The sequence below is a fragment of the Erythrolamprus reginae genome, chromosome 9, assembly GCF_031021105.1.
Source record: "Erythrolamprus reginae isolate rEryReg1 chromosome 9, rEryReg1.hap1, whole genome shotgun sequence".
In the NCBI taxonomy this organism is placed as follows: Eukaryota; Metazoa; Chordata; class Lepidosauria; order Squamata; family Dipsadidae; genus Erythrolamprus; species Erythrolamprus reginae.
This window is the reverse complement of record NC_091958.1, coordinates 25,589,720-25,607,396: the sequence shown is the minus strand read 5'-3', so window position 1 is coordinate 25,607,396 and position 17,677 is coordinate 25,589,720. Positions and strand designations below refer to the sequence as shown.

At 39.9% G+C, this 17,677-nt stretch overlaps 1 protein-coding gene across 10 annotated transcripts in view; it reads left to right on the top strand.

Moving 5' to 3' along the window:
• CNOT1 (CCR4-NOT transcription complex subunit 1) overlaps positions 1-17,677 on the top strand; it is a 103,112-nt gene that overhangs the window by 57,996 nt on the left and 27,439 nt on the right. For all 10 annotated transcript variants that reach the window (XM_070760596.1, XM_070760591.1, XM_070760599.1 and 7 more), the window contains exons 24-35: positions 724-864; positions 2,183-2,362; positions 4,483-4,599; positions 4,729-4,839; positions 5,438-5,515; positions 6,232-6,409; positions 7,449-7,579; positions 7,676-7,972; positions 10,341-10,481; positions 10,562-10,666; positions 11,803-11,922; positions 15,640-15,831. In XM_070760596.1, the coding sequence (XP_070616697.1) occupies positions 724-864; positions 2,183-2,362; positions 4,483-4,599; positions 4,729-4,839; positions 5,438-5,515; positions 6,232-6,409; positions 7,449-7,579; positions 7,676-7,972; positions 10,341-10,481; positions 10,562-10,666; positions 11,803-11,922; positions 15,640-15,831 (1,791 nt within the window). The remainder of the gene's footprint in view (positions 1-723; positions 865-2,182; positions 2,363-4,482; positions 4,600-4,728; positions 4,840-5,437; positions 5,516-6,231; positions 6,410-7,448; positions 7,580-7,675; positions 7,973-10,340; positions 10,482-10,561; positions 10,667-11,802; positions 11,923-15,639; positions 15,832-17,677) is intronic.

The following is a 17,677-nucleotide window of genomic DNA, read 5'->3' as shown; positions in this document are numbered from 1 at the left end:
ATTGACACAACTTGCAAGGTAACAGCTGGGAGGATTGTTAACACCTAGTTAGGGCTGGGGAAAAACTTTGAAAAAAAGCTACATTCAGAGTATAAAAGGTGCCCAAATTTTCAGCCTCTTTTGGGGAAGAAAAATGTACGTCTTATACTCCAGAAAATATGATACTTATACCAATTATTGCCTACATTCTGTACTCTGCCTGTCTTTTTGCTTTGCAATTCTTCAAACATTTATGGGTCATCTTGCTTTAAAACAAGGGTGGAAATTCTTCGGGTGAAAGGGTCCCTCTGTCATCGTTGTCTCCCCTCCCCCTCGCAGGGAACTTGGCCACGAGAAGAATTTATTCCCATGATTGGCTGATTCCATGTCTTTGTGCACAACCACCGATAACAGCAGATAAGCCAAAGAGGATCTGACTGGGCTTCTTGATGCATGCTTTCATTGGGATGTGGAAAGGCTTCCCTTGAATATCTTAAATTGCTTGAAGCTAGCAAACTTCATTTGTTGTTGGCTCTCCAAGGGAAGGTTTTAGTTTCTGTTCTGTAGAGCGTGGCATCAAGGTTTCTCTGGATCTTATTTATTTATTTATTAGATTTGTATGCCGCCCCTCTCCGCAGACTCGGGGCGGCATGATTTTATCCTTTTAGGGATTTCCTGTTATCTAAGAATGCCTGTGATCTATTGCATTCCTAATTAAATTAACTTGTGGTTTTTCTTTTGCAGCCTTCTATTAATACAACCAACATTGATACTCTGCTAGTGGCCACTGATCAAACAGAGAGGATTGTAGAACCTCCTGAAAATGTTCAGGAAAAGATTGCTTTTATCTTTAATAATTTGTCTCAATCCAACATGACTCAGAAGGTAAATATTGCACAAATTTAGCTTTAATTTGGACAGGAGAGGAAAGGGACTTCCTGTACTGATTTAAGATTTAATTGGATTTGTATGCTGCCCCTCTCCGGGGACTTGGGGCGGCTCACAGCATATACAAAAAACAGAAAAGAATAATAAACAATCCAATTAATACATTTAAAAACAATTCTTTAAAAAAATTTCAATTTAAAAAGCTGTCATCATTCATTCAACAATCATACTAAAAACATTCATTGGTCAGGGGGGAAGATCTAAAAACCCCAAGCCTGGTGGCAAAGATGAGTTTTTAAACTGTTTTGGAAAGCAAGGAGGGTGGGGGCAGTGCGAATCTCTGGGGGGGAGCTGATTCCAGAGGGCTGGGGACCCCCACAGAGAAGGCTCTTCCCCTAGGTCCCGTCAGCTGTTATTGTTTGGTCAACGGGACCCTAAGGAGACCAACTCTGTGGGACCTCACCAGACATTGGGACTTGTGAGGCAGAAGGCAGTCTCAGAGACAGTCTGGTCCTATGCCATGTAGGGCTTTATAGGTCATAACCAACACTTTGAACTGTGTCCGGAAACAGATCGGCAGCCAGTGCAATCCGCAGAGAGATGACGAGATATGGGCATGTCTTGACAGGTCCAAAGCTGCTCACGCAGCTGCATTTTGGACAATCTGAAGTTTCTGAACACTCTTCAAAGGTAGCCCCATGTAGAGAGCATTGCAATAGTCAAGCCTCGAGTCACATACAAAGACAGGAGTGCTTAACTAACTTGACTTTTTGTATAAGTAAAAGCTTCCTTTTCCCATCACTATTCTGTTTCTTTCCAGGAATGTTTAAATATGATTATATTGATGTAGCAGTCTTTGAAATGTAAATCTGGAACTTCTTTAGCATATGACTTGTTATTTTCCCACATATCTATATATTTCCAGACTTTAAAGGTTATCTTAGGCCAAAATAAAAACATTTAATTGCAATTGATGAGTTTTTAAAATTTCTGTTCTACAAGCCTTCATTCTGCCAGTGTGCATAAGCAAATATGTGTTTAATAACACAATTGTTCTGAGGTACTTTTTTGGAAAGACCGAGGTGCCACAAATGTTAATCTCAAAAGAAAAGTTTTAGCGTTCAAAAACCTTGGTATAATTTGTACTTGAGCAATTTATTCAAAACAGAATACATATTTGGGCAACTAAACATTTTTAGAAGTTATTGTTTTATTTCAGATCTTTATAATTTCTCATCTATATGAATTAGGAAATCATTTCCAGTCCTATTACTTCATTAATCCTTTTCTGCTTCTTGTGTGTTTATGGAGCCAGGTTGAGGAACTGAAGGAAACTGTGAAAGAAGAATTCATGCCTTGGGTTTCACAATATCTTGTGATGAAGAGAGTTAGCATTGAGCCAAACTTCCATAGTCTTTATTCAAATTTCCTTGACACTCTTAAAAATCCAGAATTTAATAAAATGGTTTTGAATGAAACATACAGAAATATCAAGGTTGGTGCCATAAACAGTCGTATTTTCATCCTTATGCTTTGCAAGAATAGATCAATTGTGTAACAGATATGGAATGCATTAATTATAGTTAACAAACCACTTCCCATGATGGGGGGGGGGGTGTCAAACTTGTGTCGTCACAGCATCACATGACATTGGGACTTTCCCCCCCTTTGCTAAATCGGGAGGGGATAGTGTCAGCATATGATGCATCCAGGCCATGAGTTTGATACCCCTAATTTAGATAACATAACTCATCCCTCCCCAATTATTTTGCTGTTTATAGTGGGGTGCTAAGATATCAGCTCAATCCTATCCAAATTAGTGATCTACACAAAAAAAAAAATAGATCTCAAATGTTCAAGATGGCTTTAGAAAATGACAAGAGACAAGGCATTATTTATAGTGTATACTAGAAAATGGAGAAAACCAAAGAATACCCCAAAAAAGTCAGTTTAGCTCCATTAATTAACAAAGGCCTTCCATTGTTTCAATCACATCAAGTGCGGAATGTAAATAGAATAGAATAGAATTTTTATTGACCAAGTATGATTAGACACACAAGGAATTTACTTGATGCATATGCTCTCAGTGTGCATAAAAGAAAAGATCAGTTTGTCAAGAATTCTAAGGTACAACACTTAATGATAATCCAGGTACAAATAAGCAATCCAGTCATATTAGGAACCAGTCAATATAAAATTGTAAGGATACAAGCAACAAAGTTATAGTCATACAGTCATTTGTGGGAGGAGATGGGTGACAGGAACAATGAGAAGATTAATAGTAATGCAGACTTAGTAAATAGTTTCACAGTAGTGATGTCATTCAGAAAAAAAGCTGTTTTCGTGTCTAGTTGGTCTGGTGTGCAGTGCTCTGTACTGTAATTTTGAGGGTAGGAGTTGAAACAGTTTGTGTCCAAGATGTGAGGTGTTTTAAATATTTCCACTACCCTCCTTTTGACTTGTGCAGAATATAGGTCCTCAGTGGAAGGCAGGCTGGTAGCAATTATTTTTTATCCAATTCTGATTTTCTTCTGAAGTCTGTGTCTGTCTTGATGGATTGCAGAACCAAACTAGACAGTTATAGAGGTGCAGATGACAGGTGCCTGTAGAACTGTATGAGCAGCCCCTTGGCATTTTGAGGTTTCTAAGTTGGTGCAGGGAGAACATTCTTTATTGTGCTTTTGTGCCTCCATAATCTGATCAGCTAGAGTTCTTAATGCCTTGTTTACGCAGGCTTGTGAAGGAATATACAGCACAATTAGTAGAAATGAAGAACCTCTTAAGTATAAAAGGGTTCGATAAGTAAGGACTCCAAGTTTTCATCACAAAACTTTTGTATTATAGTTATGTCTGAGACCAGCTGTTGTTGATATATATACATAAGCCTCCTCTCCTTCCCCCCCAATAATTCTACATTCCTGTCTGCTCTAAGTATCTGAAACCCTGATATATGCATGCTATTGTCATCAATTTCTTTGTTTAGCCAGGCTTCTATAAAACATAGGGCAGATGTGTTGTGAAAATCAGTATTGCATCTGTTTAAAAGGAGTATTTCATCCATCTTGTTAGCAAGTGAATGTAAATTGGTAAGAAAGATTGAAGGGAGAGAGGTTTATAAATTTCCCTTATTCCTTAGACTATTTAAAATTCCTGCCCTTTTACCTCCCGGCTGCATTTGCTTTTGGTGATCCATATTTCTGGGAAATTAACTTCCTCCTGTGTTATGGAGAGCTGCTCCTTAAAGATAATGTTCCTTCATTCTTAGCGGATGGTCTTGTATGAAATCTGTAGAGAATCACACAGAATAGTAGAAAATAAAGAAACCATTTGAGAGCATTTCACTGAGGCAGCCATCATCGGCACCATCTTGGAGAGAGAAGTAAAATGGAAATCCCAGATATTGTCCTCATGAGCAATGTATTCACAGGTCAAAAAGCCACAGAATGGCAGCACATAGTAGAGTGAACCCCATATGACAAAGGAGTGAGATGTGGATGTATTCTTTATTCAGCCAGTATGCTGAATAGCTTGAGCATCCCCAGAAGAGTTTTGCTGTCATGTCAGATTTGCACTTCTTGTTGACAAAATCTCTCTCTTCTCTTGGAAAAAACATAGGTGTTGCTTACATCAGATAAAGCTGCTGCCAACTTCTCAGACCGCTCGTTGCTGAAGAACCTGGGTCACTGGTTGGGGATGATAACGCTGGCAAAGAATAAGCCCATCTTGCACACGGTGAGGATCCAGTTTTTCGCGTCCCCTTGTTTCTGCACTGACCTACAAATAGAGCATGTGTAAAGAATGAATAAAATATGCAGAAGAAATCAATTTAGCGTCTGATATTGTCTTCATCATTTATTTTAGGACTTGGATGTCAAATCTTTGCTGCTAGAAGCTTATGTAAAAGGACAGCAGGAATTGCTGTATGTTGTGCCATTTGTTGCTAAAGTATTGGAATCCAGTGTAAGGAGTGTGGTAAGTCTAAAGGACAAAGTACTTAGAATGCAAATTACATATAGAACACAGGTCGGTTTGGACCGGTTTCTGTTTTATTTATTTTTTAAATCAAATTTTATAATGTCAATAAAACATTCACACAACACATAACAATGTACTCAATGTTTAAAGTGCCCACCACCAAACAACATTCATATCCCTCCACCAAAATGGGGGCATATTTTCTATATATCATTTTAACTCAAGAGCAACATATCTATTTACATATTATAAAGTAATTCTAACTTATTCTTTATACCTTGGTCTCAAATTCTACTAACCATATACAGTATCCTCTTACCAGATCCATACCCATTCAAGGAATAGGATATCATTTTATAGTAGTAAATAAATACATTTCGGCATGTTGTTTATAGGAAATAGGGCAGGAGTGGAAAAACCTCTTGTTCTGCTAGGCTACAGCCCCCATCACTCCATTCCTTTAGCATTTCAGACTCCAATCCTATGGGAAACCACTACTACTTTTAAATATGTAGTACTGTCAATTCTATTTTACGTTTCACAATGCCATTTTTAACATCACAATGCTGATTTTATCTTCCTTCTCATCTTGTAGGTTTTCAGGCCCCCAAATCCATGGACCATGGCAATCATGAATGTTCTTGCAGAGCTTCATCAAGAGCACGACTTAAAGGTAAATTATGTTTAACTTAACTTATACTTTTCAGCTGCTTCTTCTTTAAAATATGAATTTGCTGAATGTGATTAAATCAGATCAAAATGTTAGACCAAGAGTAATCTGCTAAAGTAGTTGCTAGCAGTTATAATTCAGCTATTTTTATTTTATGTTCCTAGCAAAATTTACTGTATTTTTCAGAGTATAAGATGTAAACACACACACACCCTTAAAAGAGAATGGAAATTTTGGTGCATCTTATACACCGAATACAGCCATTTTTGGCCTCCCAAAGCTCCACCACACATGAAAATGGCGTGCGCAGAGGGTTTGCAGAGTACTCCTTGGGGCTAAGGGAGGGCTAAAACACCCCTGTTTTTGTGAAAAACGGGTGATAAACAGCCCTTTTTTTTTTTTTTTTTACAAAAACTGGAAGCACAGGGGGTTTGGAAGGTCTGCAGTGTGCTCCTGGGGGCTGGGGAGGACAAAAACTCCCCCCCCCTACTTACAGTACCTCTTCAAAGTTTTGGTGCATCTTATACAGCAGTGTGCCTTGTACTCTCAAAAAATATGGTAGATTTACTTTTCTGTGTAATCTTACCTTGAAAGAAATAATTATTTTGCAAAGCATGCCATGATTTGGAATGGTGGCTGGACACAATTGTGAACATTCACTGTTGGTATAGCTTAAAATAATTACATGATTAAATCTGAAATTATTAAATATTGTACAGCTGAATCTGAAGTTTGAAATTGAAGTGCTCTGCAAAAACCTGGCCATTGACATCAATGACCTAAAACCTGGTAGTCTCCTAAAAGATAAGGATCGGTTGAAAAACCTGGATGAACAGTTATCTGCTCCAAAGAAGGACATAAAACAAGTAGAAGAACTACCACCAATTACTACTACCAGTAAGTATCAGAATAATTCTTGTCTGCACTATGCTAATATAATTTGTATTTCCCAGTGATGGGTAAAACAGGGTTGTTCTCAATTTTATTCTTTGTCACCAATCTTGTGCATCAGCTTCATATGAAACTCAAAATACTTCAAAATAAAATTAAAGGCATGATGCTATGTCTTATTTTCTCTACTGCTTGGTGAGCACAACACATCCAACTGCTGACTCTCCTTTTCCCTTTTCTAGCTTTCCTGTGTGTTGTCTTTGTTAGGTTTTTTGGTAAGGATTTTTCGCTAGGCTTAGACTTAATTGCCGGGGTCAGCTGCCCGGGCTGGTTAGAGCTAACCTTTGCATTTGGCTCTTACAAAGCGGCAGAGCAGACGCTGGAAGCAGCAGCAGTCCTTAGTGAGGCTGTTGCAGCTGATTTTTAGCAAAGAGACAGAGCAAGAGAGAGGGAGAGAGAAAGAGTGAAAAAGAGAGAGAAAGAGTGAGAAAGAGGGGGGGAGAGAGAGAGAGAAAGAAAGAGTGAGAGAGAGAGAAAGAAAATGAGAGAGAGAGAGGAAGGGAGAGAGAGACAGAGACAGAGAAAGAAATGAAAGCAAAAGGGGAGGGAAAAAAGAGAAATTAGAAATATTTATTTATTTATTTATTTATTTATTTATTACTTCTGTGCTGCCCAGTCCTGAAGGGACTGCCGCTCAGACACTATACTTTTCCGCCAACACCGAAAAAAAATGAGAGGGAACGTTGAATGCAACCCTGTGCAATTATTTAGGTATTCAGCGACACCTGCTTCTCTTTCAAGAAACATCTCTGGTGGTGGTTATGAAGCACAGATGCTTTATTGATAACCCATCCATTGTCATTGCCAGTGCTAATTGTCCCAATATAGCTTTTATTTGGACTTCTACTCAATGTAGTGGGTATTCCAAATGATTGTAATTTTATAGCATTTATAACCTGTAGGCTCTAATGAAGCATTTTATTTCCAGTAATAGCAATAGCAACAGCACTTAAACAAAAAAAACTTATGCTCTTGAATTTTTTAGCTACTTCCACAACTTCAGCTACCAGCACCACATGCACAGCTACAGTTCCTCCACAGCCACAGTACAGTTACCATGATATCAACGTATACTCCCTGGGAGGGCTAGCTCCACACATTACTCTAAACCCGACTGTAAGTATCAGCTCTCCTATGGGCTGGGTGGGTGTTACTTGTTTGTATTGGTGTTAAAGCTAGACAGCATGATTGTAATGGCTGTTCTCTTTTCAGATTCCCTTGTTCCAAGCCCATCCACAGTTAAAGCAATGTGTGCGCCAAGCCATAGAGCGTGCAGTTCAAGAACTGGTTCATCCGGTAGTGGATCGCTCAATTAAAATTGCCATGACTACTTGTGAACAGATAGTAAGGAAGGATTTTGCGCTGGACTCAGAAGAGTCACGCATGCGTGTGGCAGCACATCACATGATGCGGAACCTGACGGCTGGCATGGCCATGATTACCTGCAGGGAACCTTTGATGATGAGCATTGCAACCAACCTGAAGAACAACTTTGCCTCTGCGTTGCGGGTAGGTGTTTTGTTCACAAAGAAGGTTGTCTGGAACAAAGGGAGTTGAAAGCATTTTAGGATGTAGTTTTGGCATTATGTCAATATTTTTAGGATGCATTTGAATGTTCAGATCTATACTTCTTACATGCAGATAGATACTTTCAAAGGTATTCCAAAGAATGAGATTGGCCACTAAGGAACACCATATGATTTGTTTCATCCTATCATAAGACTCATGAGATGTAAATAACCAGATATGTAAGCTACAGAATAACATCTGTCTACCTATGTCTGACAGATCCCAATTAGATAAAGCAGAATATAAAACTTGCATAAAAATAAAAGAAAAACTCACTGTCACAAGAGATGGGGTGGAGGTTGGGTAAAACCCTATATATGAGGAAGACCTTACTATGTCAGATTGCATGTCTGGTGAATGCATATTTAAGTGGAATTCTTTAAAAGTGCAATGATTCCAGAAAGCTGTTAAAATTAACTACAATTTAAAATTCAAATAGCATGCAGAATTTAGATTAACTGTGGTTTATTGAAACACCTCTTTTAGAGTAGATTGAATTACTTAGAAACAAATCATAAGATTAATCCTGCATTTGAGCAAGAGTTAATCCCAAATGGAAGAAAAAGCTTGAATCTTCTTTATAACTACATCAGAAGTGAAGGGGAAATACTGTATTGTTTGGATCCAAGCCAGTATTAAAATAATCTCTAAAGAAAACCAATCTCAAGAATTAATACTTATATCTGATTAAATTTATTGAGAGTCAGAAAATCCTGAAATAATTTTATACTGGGAATCCTAGAATTAAATCATAGTTCAATATATTGTTGGCCTACAATTCAATTTTCCCATGAGGTCTGTAATGCAACCTTTCTTCAAGTGTGTGACAGCTCAGATTAAGAAATGCAGAACGTGTGTTGCATATAAATTCATATGTATATCAGAGAACATGATATGTCTGTTTAAATAAATGAAATTTGACATGCAGGAAATATATATTAAAGGAAATATCGTAGCAGTATGCACATCCTACTATTTCAGGAAAGGATCAGTCTGTTCGTCCTTTGCAGTCCATTGCTCTGGCAGCTCTGCTGGTTTCTGAAAGTAAATCATTCAGTTTGGGAGCAGTTTATGATAGTGCAGACATGATCTTTGAAATGTGGAGTGGAGGTTGGGTAAAATAGCATGGTTTTGTGGCTATATAGAAAACAGGCACAACTTTGAAGTTACAACTAATGAGGTTTGCATGAAGACCATAGTATGGGAGATTGTGTTTTGATTCTGGGCCTATGTAAAATTTGATAGATTTGAGCAAAATTAGAAGTGATAACTGAGAAAAAAATGTCCATTTGCAAATAGGATTTCCTGATTGGCCGAGAAAATAGGTGGAATATGTCCTTGAAAACTTGTTAGAGATCAAAATCAGTTAGAAACATAGAAACATAGAAGACTGACGGCAGAAAAAGACCTCATGATCCATCTAGTCTGCCCTTATACTATTTCCTGTATTTTTATCTTAGGATGGGTATATGTTTATCCCAGGCATGTTTAAATTCAGTTACTGTGGATTTACCAACCACATCTCCTGGAACTTTGTTCCAAGGATCTACTACTCTTTCAGTAAAATAATATTTTCTCATATTGCTTTTATTATTTCCCCCAACTAACTTCAGATTGTGTGGCCTTGTTCTTGTGTTCACTTTCTTATTAAAAACACTTCCCTCCTTAACCTTATTTAACCCTTTAACATATTTACACTGCACCAAGCCAGACATCTTAACAATTTATTGAAATACAAGTACTTAGCAAGAAAATCAACAACCCCTATTGCTACCAAACTTTGCTGATTTTGGTTTATAGCTACCTTTCTCTCCTCCTTCTCTGTGATCTGAAAGTGCGATTTAAAATGGCTTTTCCCTCCTTTTTATCCTTCCCAGTCTAGTCCCGCCCCAGCCTAATCTGTGAGTGGTCTGTGCTTGAACTCAAACTGCCAATAAAATTGTCCTTTTCTTGCCTTTCTCCTTCTGACCAGCCAGTAATATCTGCCCAAGCCCCTTGAATTCAAAAAATAGAAAATGTCTTGAAAAGCACTACCTTTCTCTCCTTCTCTGTGATCTAAAAATGCCTTATTTTTACCTCTAAAGTTATCTTACAGATTTAATTTTTGTTTGTCTATAACCAACGAGGGAAGAGATCTCTATCATAGAAAACACTCTGTGCTCTTAAGAGTAAGCTCCGATGAATTCAATCACATTGAACCCTTACCTAAAAATATAATTGGTTAAACAGATTTGTTCATGTTAAGTCATATAAAGTGAAGTCTGTAAGATGGGCACCATCCCCTTCTAATGTCTTGAGTTTTTAACAGGCAGCATCACCACAGCAGAGAGATATGATGGAGCAGGCTGCAGGCCAGTTGGCTCAAGATAACTGTGAGTTGGCCTGCTGCTTCATTCAGAAAACAGCGGTGGAAAAAGCAGGTCCTGAAATGGACAAGAGGCTGGCAACTGTAAGTACCTAATTGGTTTATGGCTCTGGCAATCCTTTGTAGTCTTCCTGTCATTCACCTCTGTCTTTCTTCCTTAATAGGAATTTGAGCTCCGAAAACATGCCCGGCAAGAGGGCCGCAGGTACTGTGATCCTGTAGTTTTGACTTACCAGGCTGAACGGATGCCAGAACAGATCAGACTGAAGGTGAGAAATGAGAGTCCTGCAAAGCCTGTTGAAGTCTTCGACCTGTAAGCAAGAAATTACTGGGTGCCCAGTAGAGGTGCCAGGTGAAATTGTTCACATGCATATATTTTGGACATGTATTGTACATTACTTTTTTACATTTTCAGTATCGTGTGTATTTTTGGCTGCATGTACAGTGGTGCCTCTACTTAAGAATGCCTCTATTTAAGAACTTTTCTAGATAAGAACCGGGTATTCAAGATTTTTTTGCCTCTTAATCCTGCTGTTCTCTTTGCATTTACTATACACTTGTTACCCTCCGGGTCCTTTTAGACCCGGAGTATAAAAGGTTGGTTCTAGCTACTGGAACGGTCTTTTTGAATACTTTTTTTTTGCTAGTATACTAATTTGAACATTTCTGAACACAATGAAATGAAAATTGAAATGAAAAAAATTGATGCTTATTTATTTATTTTGCTCAGAAATGCACGCCCCACCGTTTTTGTGCAATTTTGTTCATTTTTATCTAGATTAGGCTGCAAAATCAGACTTTTTTAAAACCATCTTTGGCATTGACATACTAATTTGAACATTTCTGAACACAATGAAATGAAAATTGAAATGAAAAAATTGATGCTTATTTGTTTATTTTGCTCAGAAAAGGGCCTCCCCCCCCCCCCGGCTGTGTGCACAATTATTTCAATTTATATATATACAAAAGCTTCCAATTTTCATTTTTTTGAAAACCTTTGCCCTTTGCCTACTAATTTGAACATTTCTGAACACAATGAAATGAAAAATGAAATGAAAAAAAATGATGCATATTTTTTTTTGGCTCTGAAAAGGGCCTGCCCCCGGCTTTGTGCAATTATTTCACTTTACATATATATTAGCATGTTGGCAACAGCATTTTTTAACGGAGCCAGCATATTGCCCCCACAATCCGGGTCCTCATTTGACCCACCTCGGAAGGATGGAAGGCTGAGTCAAGCTTGAGGTGGTGATGAAATTTGAACCACTGACTTACAGATCTACAGTCAGCTTCAGTGGCCTGCAGTACAGCACTCTACCTGCTGTGCCACCCCGGTTTGACTGAATATTGATGTGGATACATCTGTGGAAATATTTTACTGACATACATTCATTTGTTTTTTAAGGTTGGTGGTGTGGACCCAAAGCAGCTTGCTGTATATGAAGAATTTGCACGGAATGTTCCTGGTTTTCTGCCAACAAATGATTCAAGTCAACCAACAGGAATCCTGGCCCAGCCTATGAAGGTAGTTGTCCACTCGAGTCAGAAAAGGCCACTTAAGGTCTTATCCAGTCGCTCCCAAATAGCACTATTATTCAAAAGTCACATACTACAGTAGAAGAAAATTTAAAAATCATCTATGTCCTCCTGTGCGCTGCTTGGAGTGTCCTAGCATGGGTTAACTTCTTGCCTGTTAGCCAGGGACTGAGTAAGAAATGTCCAGCCATGCTTCCTCCGCCCCCGCCCCCAGCCAGTTGTTTTACTCAGTTGAGCCAAAAAGGACACAAAAAATATTTCTCTACTCACTTTGAACAACAGACAAGAATTTTTACTTGCAATTTCAAGATTTACAGATTTTTATTGAAGTTTATATTTATCTGGAACTGAGTGCATGGGTGGGTTGCCTGCCATCTGGGGCTTTTAATGGAGCAAGCAGAGAAGTGAGTTTTACAAAGGGATTTCATTCGCCTTCCTTTTGTGAACTTTGACTAAAGTCTGTATTGTGTGCGGGTGTGCCTGTCTGGGGCTCTGGTGGGGCCCTGTTACTGTTTGGAGTGTTGGTCAATGTTGTGTTGGGATTCCCGCTCACATGGCTTTATTGACAAAGCGTGACATTTGAATTTCTGGGAGTGCTTGTCCAGGAGGCCGGCGAAAATCCAGTGGCTTGACACGGGATTGAGACTGGTCAGCTGTGGGTTGTCTTACGATCAATGGCTTGAAATTAGATTTAATGGTGGCTGCCTTATTGGGAGTGCTTGTCCGGAGCTCTGGCAAGCCTCTGAGTTTGCTTGCAGAGCCGCTCAGCTGTGAGTCAATATCTCCTGCTCACGTGGTCTTGGCTTCCTTATGTTTTTTCACTACTAGTGAGGAGGCTGCAGGAGTTCCTGGGGGGCTCCGGAACATAATAACAGGCTGTTTATTTGTGGGTGAAACCTATTAGTGGAGGGAGAGCTGCAGGGGTTCCCCACCTTTTTGGAGCTGAACAGCTTCTGCCCTGGCTGCACTCAGCATGGGATCAGTCACATGATTGTTTGAGAGTCGGCAGCCACAGTCTTGGCACCAGAGAGCTCCCTCCCTGGGAAGACGTGATTGGGCCAGGTGTTACTAGGCACAAGTGGGTTGGCAGAGTGGGGATTACTCCCCAGTCACCAATCTCTGGAATGGGCCACACATTTTTCTGGTCCCTTTCCCTGGCGGTTGGATAGCAATAGCAGGGTATTTTTACCTTGCTCCTTTCCATTCATTTCTGGCTTCTGTGATAGGGAAGCTTCTTTGCCACCCTCCTCTGTGTAGTGCCACGCTGTTCCTGCTCCAGAACTCTCATTGCAACCTGAACAATTACTACCAATTTGCTGTGCTTTGCAAAGGAATCTGATGATATTTTTATTTCTTACTTATCAAAGATTGTCTTGCTTGCAGTGACTAAAGTTAGCACAATGGCAGGTAAAGCAAAAAAGGTGGGCAGATCTGCCGAGAAAAGCACTTTTAGAGACTTGGAGTCCTCCAAATCTGTCCATAAGTCTCATAGATCTGATAAGGGGGCCCTGGGCAGAGTAAGGCTCAAAAGGACTCTTCTAAAAAGCATTCTTCTTGTGCTGAGGATAGGGAAGTTCAGAGGCTTCTGAGAGGCATAATTCAAAGGCCAGTCAGCAGTCTGCAAGTGAAAGATCCTGGTTTCCTGTGCAGGAGGAAGGAACTGCCCTTAGGGAGGAGTCTCCTGGAAATGCTGATTCTCCCAAGTTTCCTTCCCATTCTAGGGAGAGGTTGTGGCATACCTTAGATGTCAGGAGGGCTCTCCGCAGATACATCAAACGGACTGCAGCTTTTTGCAGATCTGAATCCTTATTTGTGTCGTTTTAACATACATAGATGGGTCAGAAAGTCTCACCTTCTACTATAGGCCGTTGGCTGAAGGCCTGCATTTTTCTTGAGACTTACGTTTGGGTGCATCCCACGCTTGGACACTACAAGCAACGCACAAGAGTATGAACGTTGGCTTACCTGAATGTTCCTTCTATTTGCGGGAGTGTCCAACCCACTCCTGCAAATAGAAGGAACATTCAGATAAGCCAACGTTCATACTCTTGTGCGTTGCTTGCAGTGTCCAAGCATGGGATGCACCCAAACATAAGTCTTGGCCGTTTTGGTCCAAGGTAAGGACCTTAGATTAACATTTGGCTACCTACAAGTCTCTATATCCTCGTACAACAAAACTGGCTCAGTGGGGGCCAAGGTGGAGGCATGGCCGGATATTTCTTACTCAGCTCCAGGCGAACAGACAAGAAGTTAATCCATGCTTGGACACTTGCCCAGCATAACATAAAAGGAACGTTCAGGTAAGCCAATATTCAATCTATTAAAGGCTTAATATTTATCCATTTCAGAGAATCATTGAATGCAAGAGTTGGAAGGGGCTTTGAAGATCAGCAGTGTCCATTTGAAAAACAATATTTTTGAAGATGCTAATAGAAATGCTCCTGATGAAAACTGTTTTTTAAAAGCAAGTGTCAGGCCTGTGGGAAACTGGGAGTGGGGGAATGTATGGAGTAGGGAAGATATGTAGTCATAATATTCCTTTCTTTGTGAGTCAAGGCCACTCTGAAATGGAAACAGAACAAGTAAAAGACAATATGGTTAAATGGGTCCAGGTTTTTGGTTATACTGTTAATCTAAACAAATGGCAACAAATTTGGGATAGAAATAGGAAATGGACATTAGCGACCTCTTATCAAGAGAACTGGTATAACATGTTCTTCAGATGGCACATAACTCCTAACCAACTTGCAAAAATTGACAAAAAGTATGAACCAAAATACTGAAAATGCTAAAAGGAACAAGGCTCTTATCATTTATGGTGGGGCTGCGAAAAAGTTAAAATTTATTGGGAAAGAATTAAGGTGTGGTTGGAAGAGATATTAGACAAGGAAATGGGGAATAAAAACAGAACTTTTCTTACTGGGAATAGCAAGGGAGAAATTTTTTAAAAACCTAATTATATTTGATCCTGCAAAACTTCCACGCATTCATGGAAGAAGAAGAATTTGCCAAAAGAAAAAGAGGTTATCGAAGCAATAACGTCATGTGCTGAAATTGATAAATTAACACAATAATTAAAAAACAAGGATGACTCAGACTACTGTAAATGCTGGGATAGGTTTTATTATTGGATGGGAAAAGCGGGGGGGGGGGAGAGATATATAGTCAGAATTAAAGAATAAACGATTGTTAAAAAGGAAAGTTAAATTGAGAGAATAATGAACAGAAAATGCAAATAACTTGTAGATACTAATTTTTTATTTATGAATAAGCATAAAATAAGTATCATGAGAAATGTAAAACAGATCTGCCATGTAATGTCCATTGTTTTTAAATGTTTTTTGTTTGTAATATGTGTTTGTAAATAACATTTATTAAAAAGAGAGAGAGAGTCAAGGCCACTCTGCCTGCACCTGGAGGGATGTGACTAGGAGGCATCTCCAGTTGGGACGGTGCATTGATTGGACCATGTGATGGACATGTGGGGGCTGGGACACGGGCTTGGATTTTCTTTTGGGTGGGGAAAACCTGGAAGCTTTCAGATTCGATTTTTTCCAGATGGGCCAATATGACATCTCTAATAAAATGAAACTTCAAGCCTTGGAGTTTTCTTTGGCCGGGGGTATTACTTGGAACCCTAACAGCAAGTATTTAAAATGATCATTCCTCAGTGATCTGACTGCATCTTTGCTTCGTCCCAATACAGCAAGCCTGGGCAACTGATGACGTGGCACAGATCTATGATAAATGCATGGCAGAGCTGGAGCAGCACCTGCAATCTGTCCCTCACACTTTGGCCATGAATCCCCAGACACAAGCTCTGCGGAGCCTTTTGGAGGCTGTCGTCGTGGCTCGTAATTCTCGAGATGCTATTGCAGCCCTTGGATTGCTACAGAAGGTATGTGCATAAACGCCAGATTAAACGTGGACACTTTTTTTGTGGAGCGAATAGTTGCTGGGTCTCCATAAACATAGTGGGAATTGGAGTATAAGCACCTCTAAAAATATGATAAGGATATGTCCCTATAAAGTCCCTGTCTGAAGGATCAGGAAAGACTGGGCTTTCTACCTGTTCTGCAGTTTTAAGAAGAATTCCCATTAGAATATTTCCTAGCAAGAAAGCTGGAACACTAGCTGTTTTCTGCTACCTTAGCTGTGCTTGGTCAATTATTATTGATGGCTCCCCTATTATTAAAATTTTGTCACTTTTTCCTTAGCTGCGTCTTTTATAGCTTTTTTGTAATAGTAATTTTATTATATTACTGTTTTAGTATTTATTAATTGAAATATTTTTAGCCTTGTTATATGACTCCCAGAGTTTGTGAAATGAGTGACTATATAAGATGATAGGTAAATAGGTAGAGACTTCATCGGTGGACTTTGCTTCCAAGGTTTCCAGTAGCTTCTTACCAATCAGATTCAACATCCTGATAAAACAAGTGTCTCCAGGTCTTAACCCTTTGATCAAAGGTATCGCCTTTCACACCAGCCCTAGAAAACGAGGCAAAATTTAAAGCCCAGCAATATAAAATGTAATAAACCTTGTGCTAAAACTTAACTTCATTCAGAATTTCTAAAACTGACTATGTAATTATATAATTTTGCACACAATAAATGTTTAATGTGAAAAATCCCTTTTTGAAATAATGAACTCCATTCTTTAAATGTAAGAAAATTTACTGATGGAAGAATAATATAGGACTGTGATGAGAAGCCTATAGCTCACGTGCTGGAAGTGGCACGTAGAGCCGTCAGCTGTTGCTCTTCTAGGTTCCAGCATGCCAGCCAGCTGATTTTCACATGCCCAGGAAACCAGAAGAGCAGCTGTCCAGTGCACATGCGCAAGCCAGGAAGATGATCTTCCTGTTTCCAGCACACACATGTGCATCGGCCATTGGTCTTCTGGTTTTTGGCATGCACGAAGACCAGCAACGGAAAGAGCAGCAGGAATACCTGCCAAAAGGGGATCCCGCTGGTCGCTTCCTGGAGGAGCGTAGCTGTCTGCCAGGACGGGCGGGCCAGGGCTATTATTATTATTATTATTATTATTATTATTATTATTATTATTATTATTAATTAGATTTGTATGCCGCCCCTCTCCGAAGACTCGGAGCGGCTCACAACAACAAAACAGTACAAATCCAATAGTTAAAAACAATTTAAAACCCCTTAATATAAAAAACAGTGATACATCTCAGACAAACCATACATAAAATGGAAACGGCCCAGGGGAATCAATTTTCCCATGCCTGACGGCAGAGGTGGGTTTTAAGGAGTTTGCGAAAGGCAAGGCGGGTGGGGGCAATCCTAATCTTCAGGAGGAGTTGATTCCAGAGGGTCAGGGCCGCCACACAGAAGGCTCTTTCCCTGGGTCCCGCCAGACGACATTATTTCGTCGACAGGACCCCGAGAAGGCCAACTCTGTGGAACATAACTGGTTGCTGGGATTCGTGCGGCTTTCTGTTCCGATGCCATGAAGGGCTTTATAGGTCATAACCAACACTTTGAATTATGTCCCTCTCTCCCTGACTGAGGGGCTTCTTGCGCGGCCCCAGAGCCCTCCAGCCTGCAGCACACCTGCGGTCCAGAGAACCTGGCTGGCTTGGGTGCCCCTAAAGAGCAGGCCAGAGCCCGTGCGGCCCCGCCACCACTTCTGCCAAGGAAGTGTAACTGCTTACCAGCTGGCACGCTGTCTCCGGTGTTCGTCCTTTGCAGCCTTGCCACTTCAGACAGAAGAGCAGCTG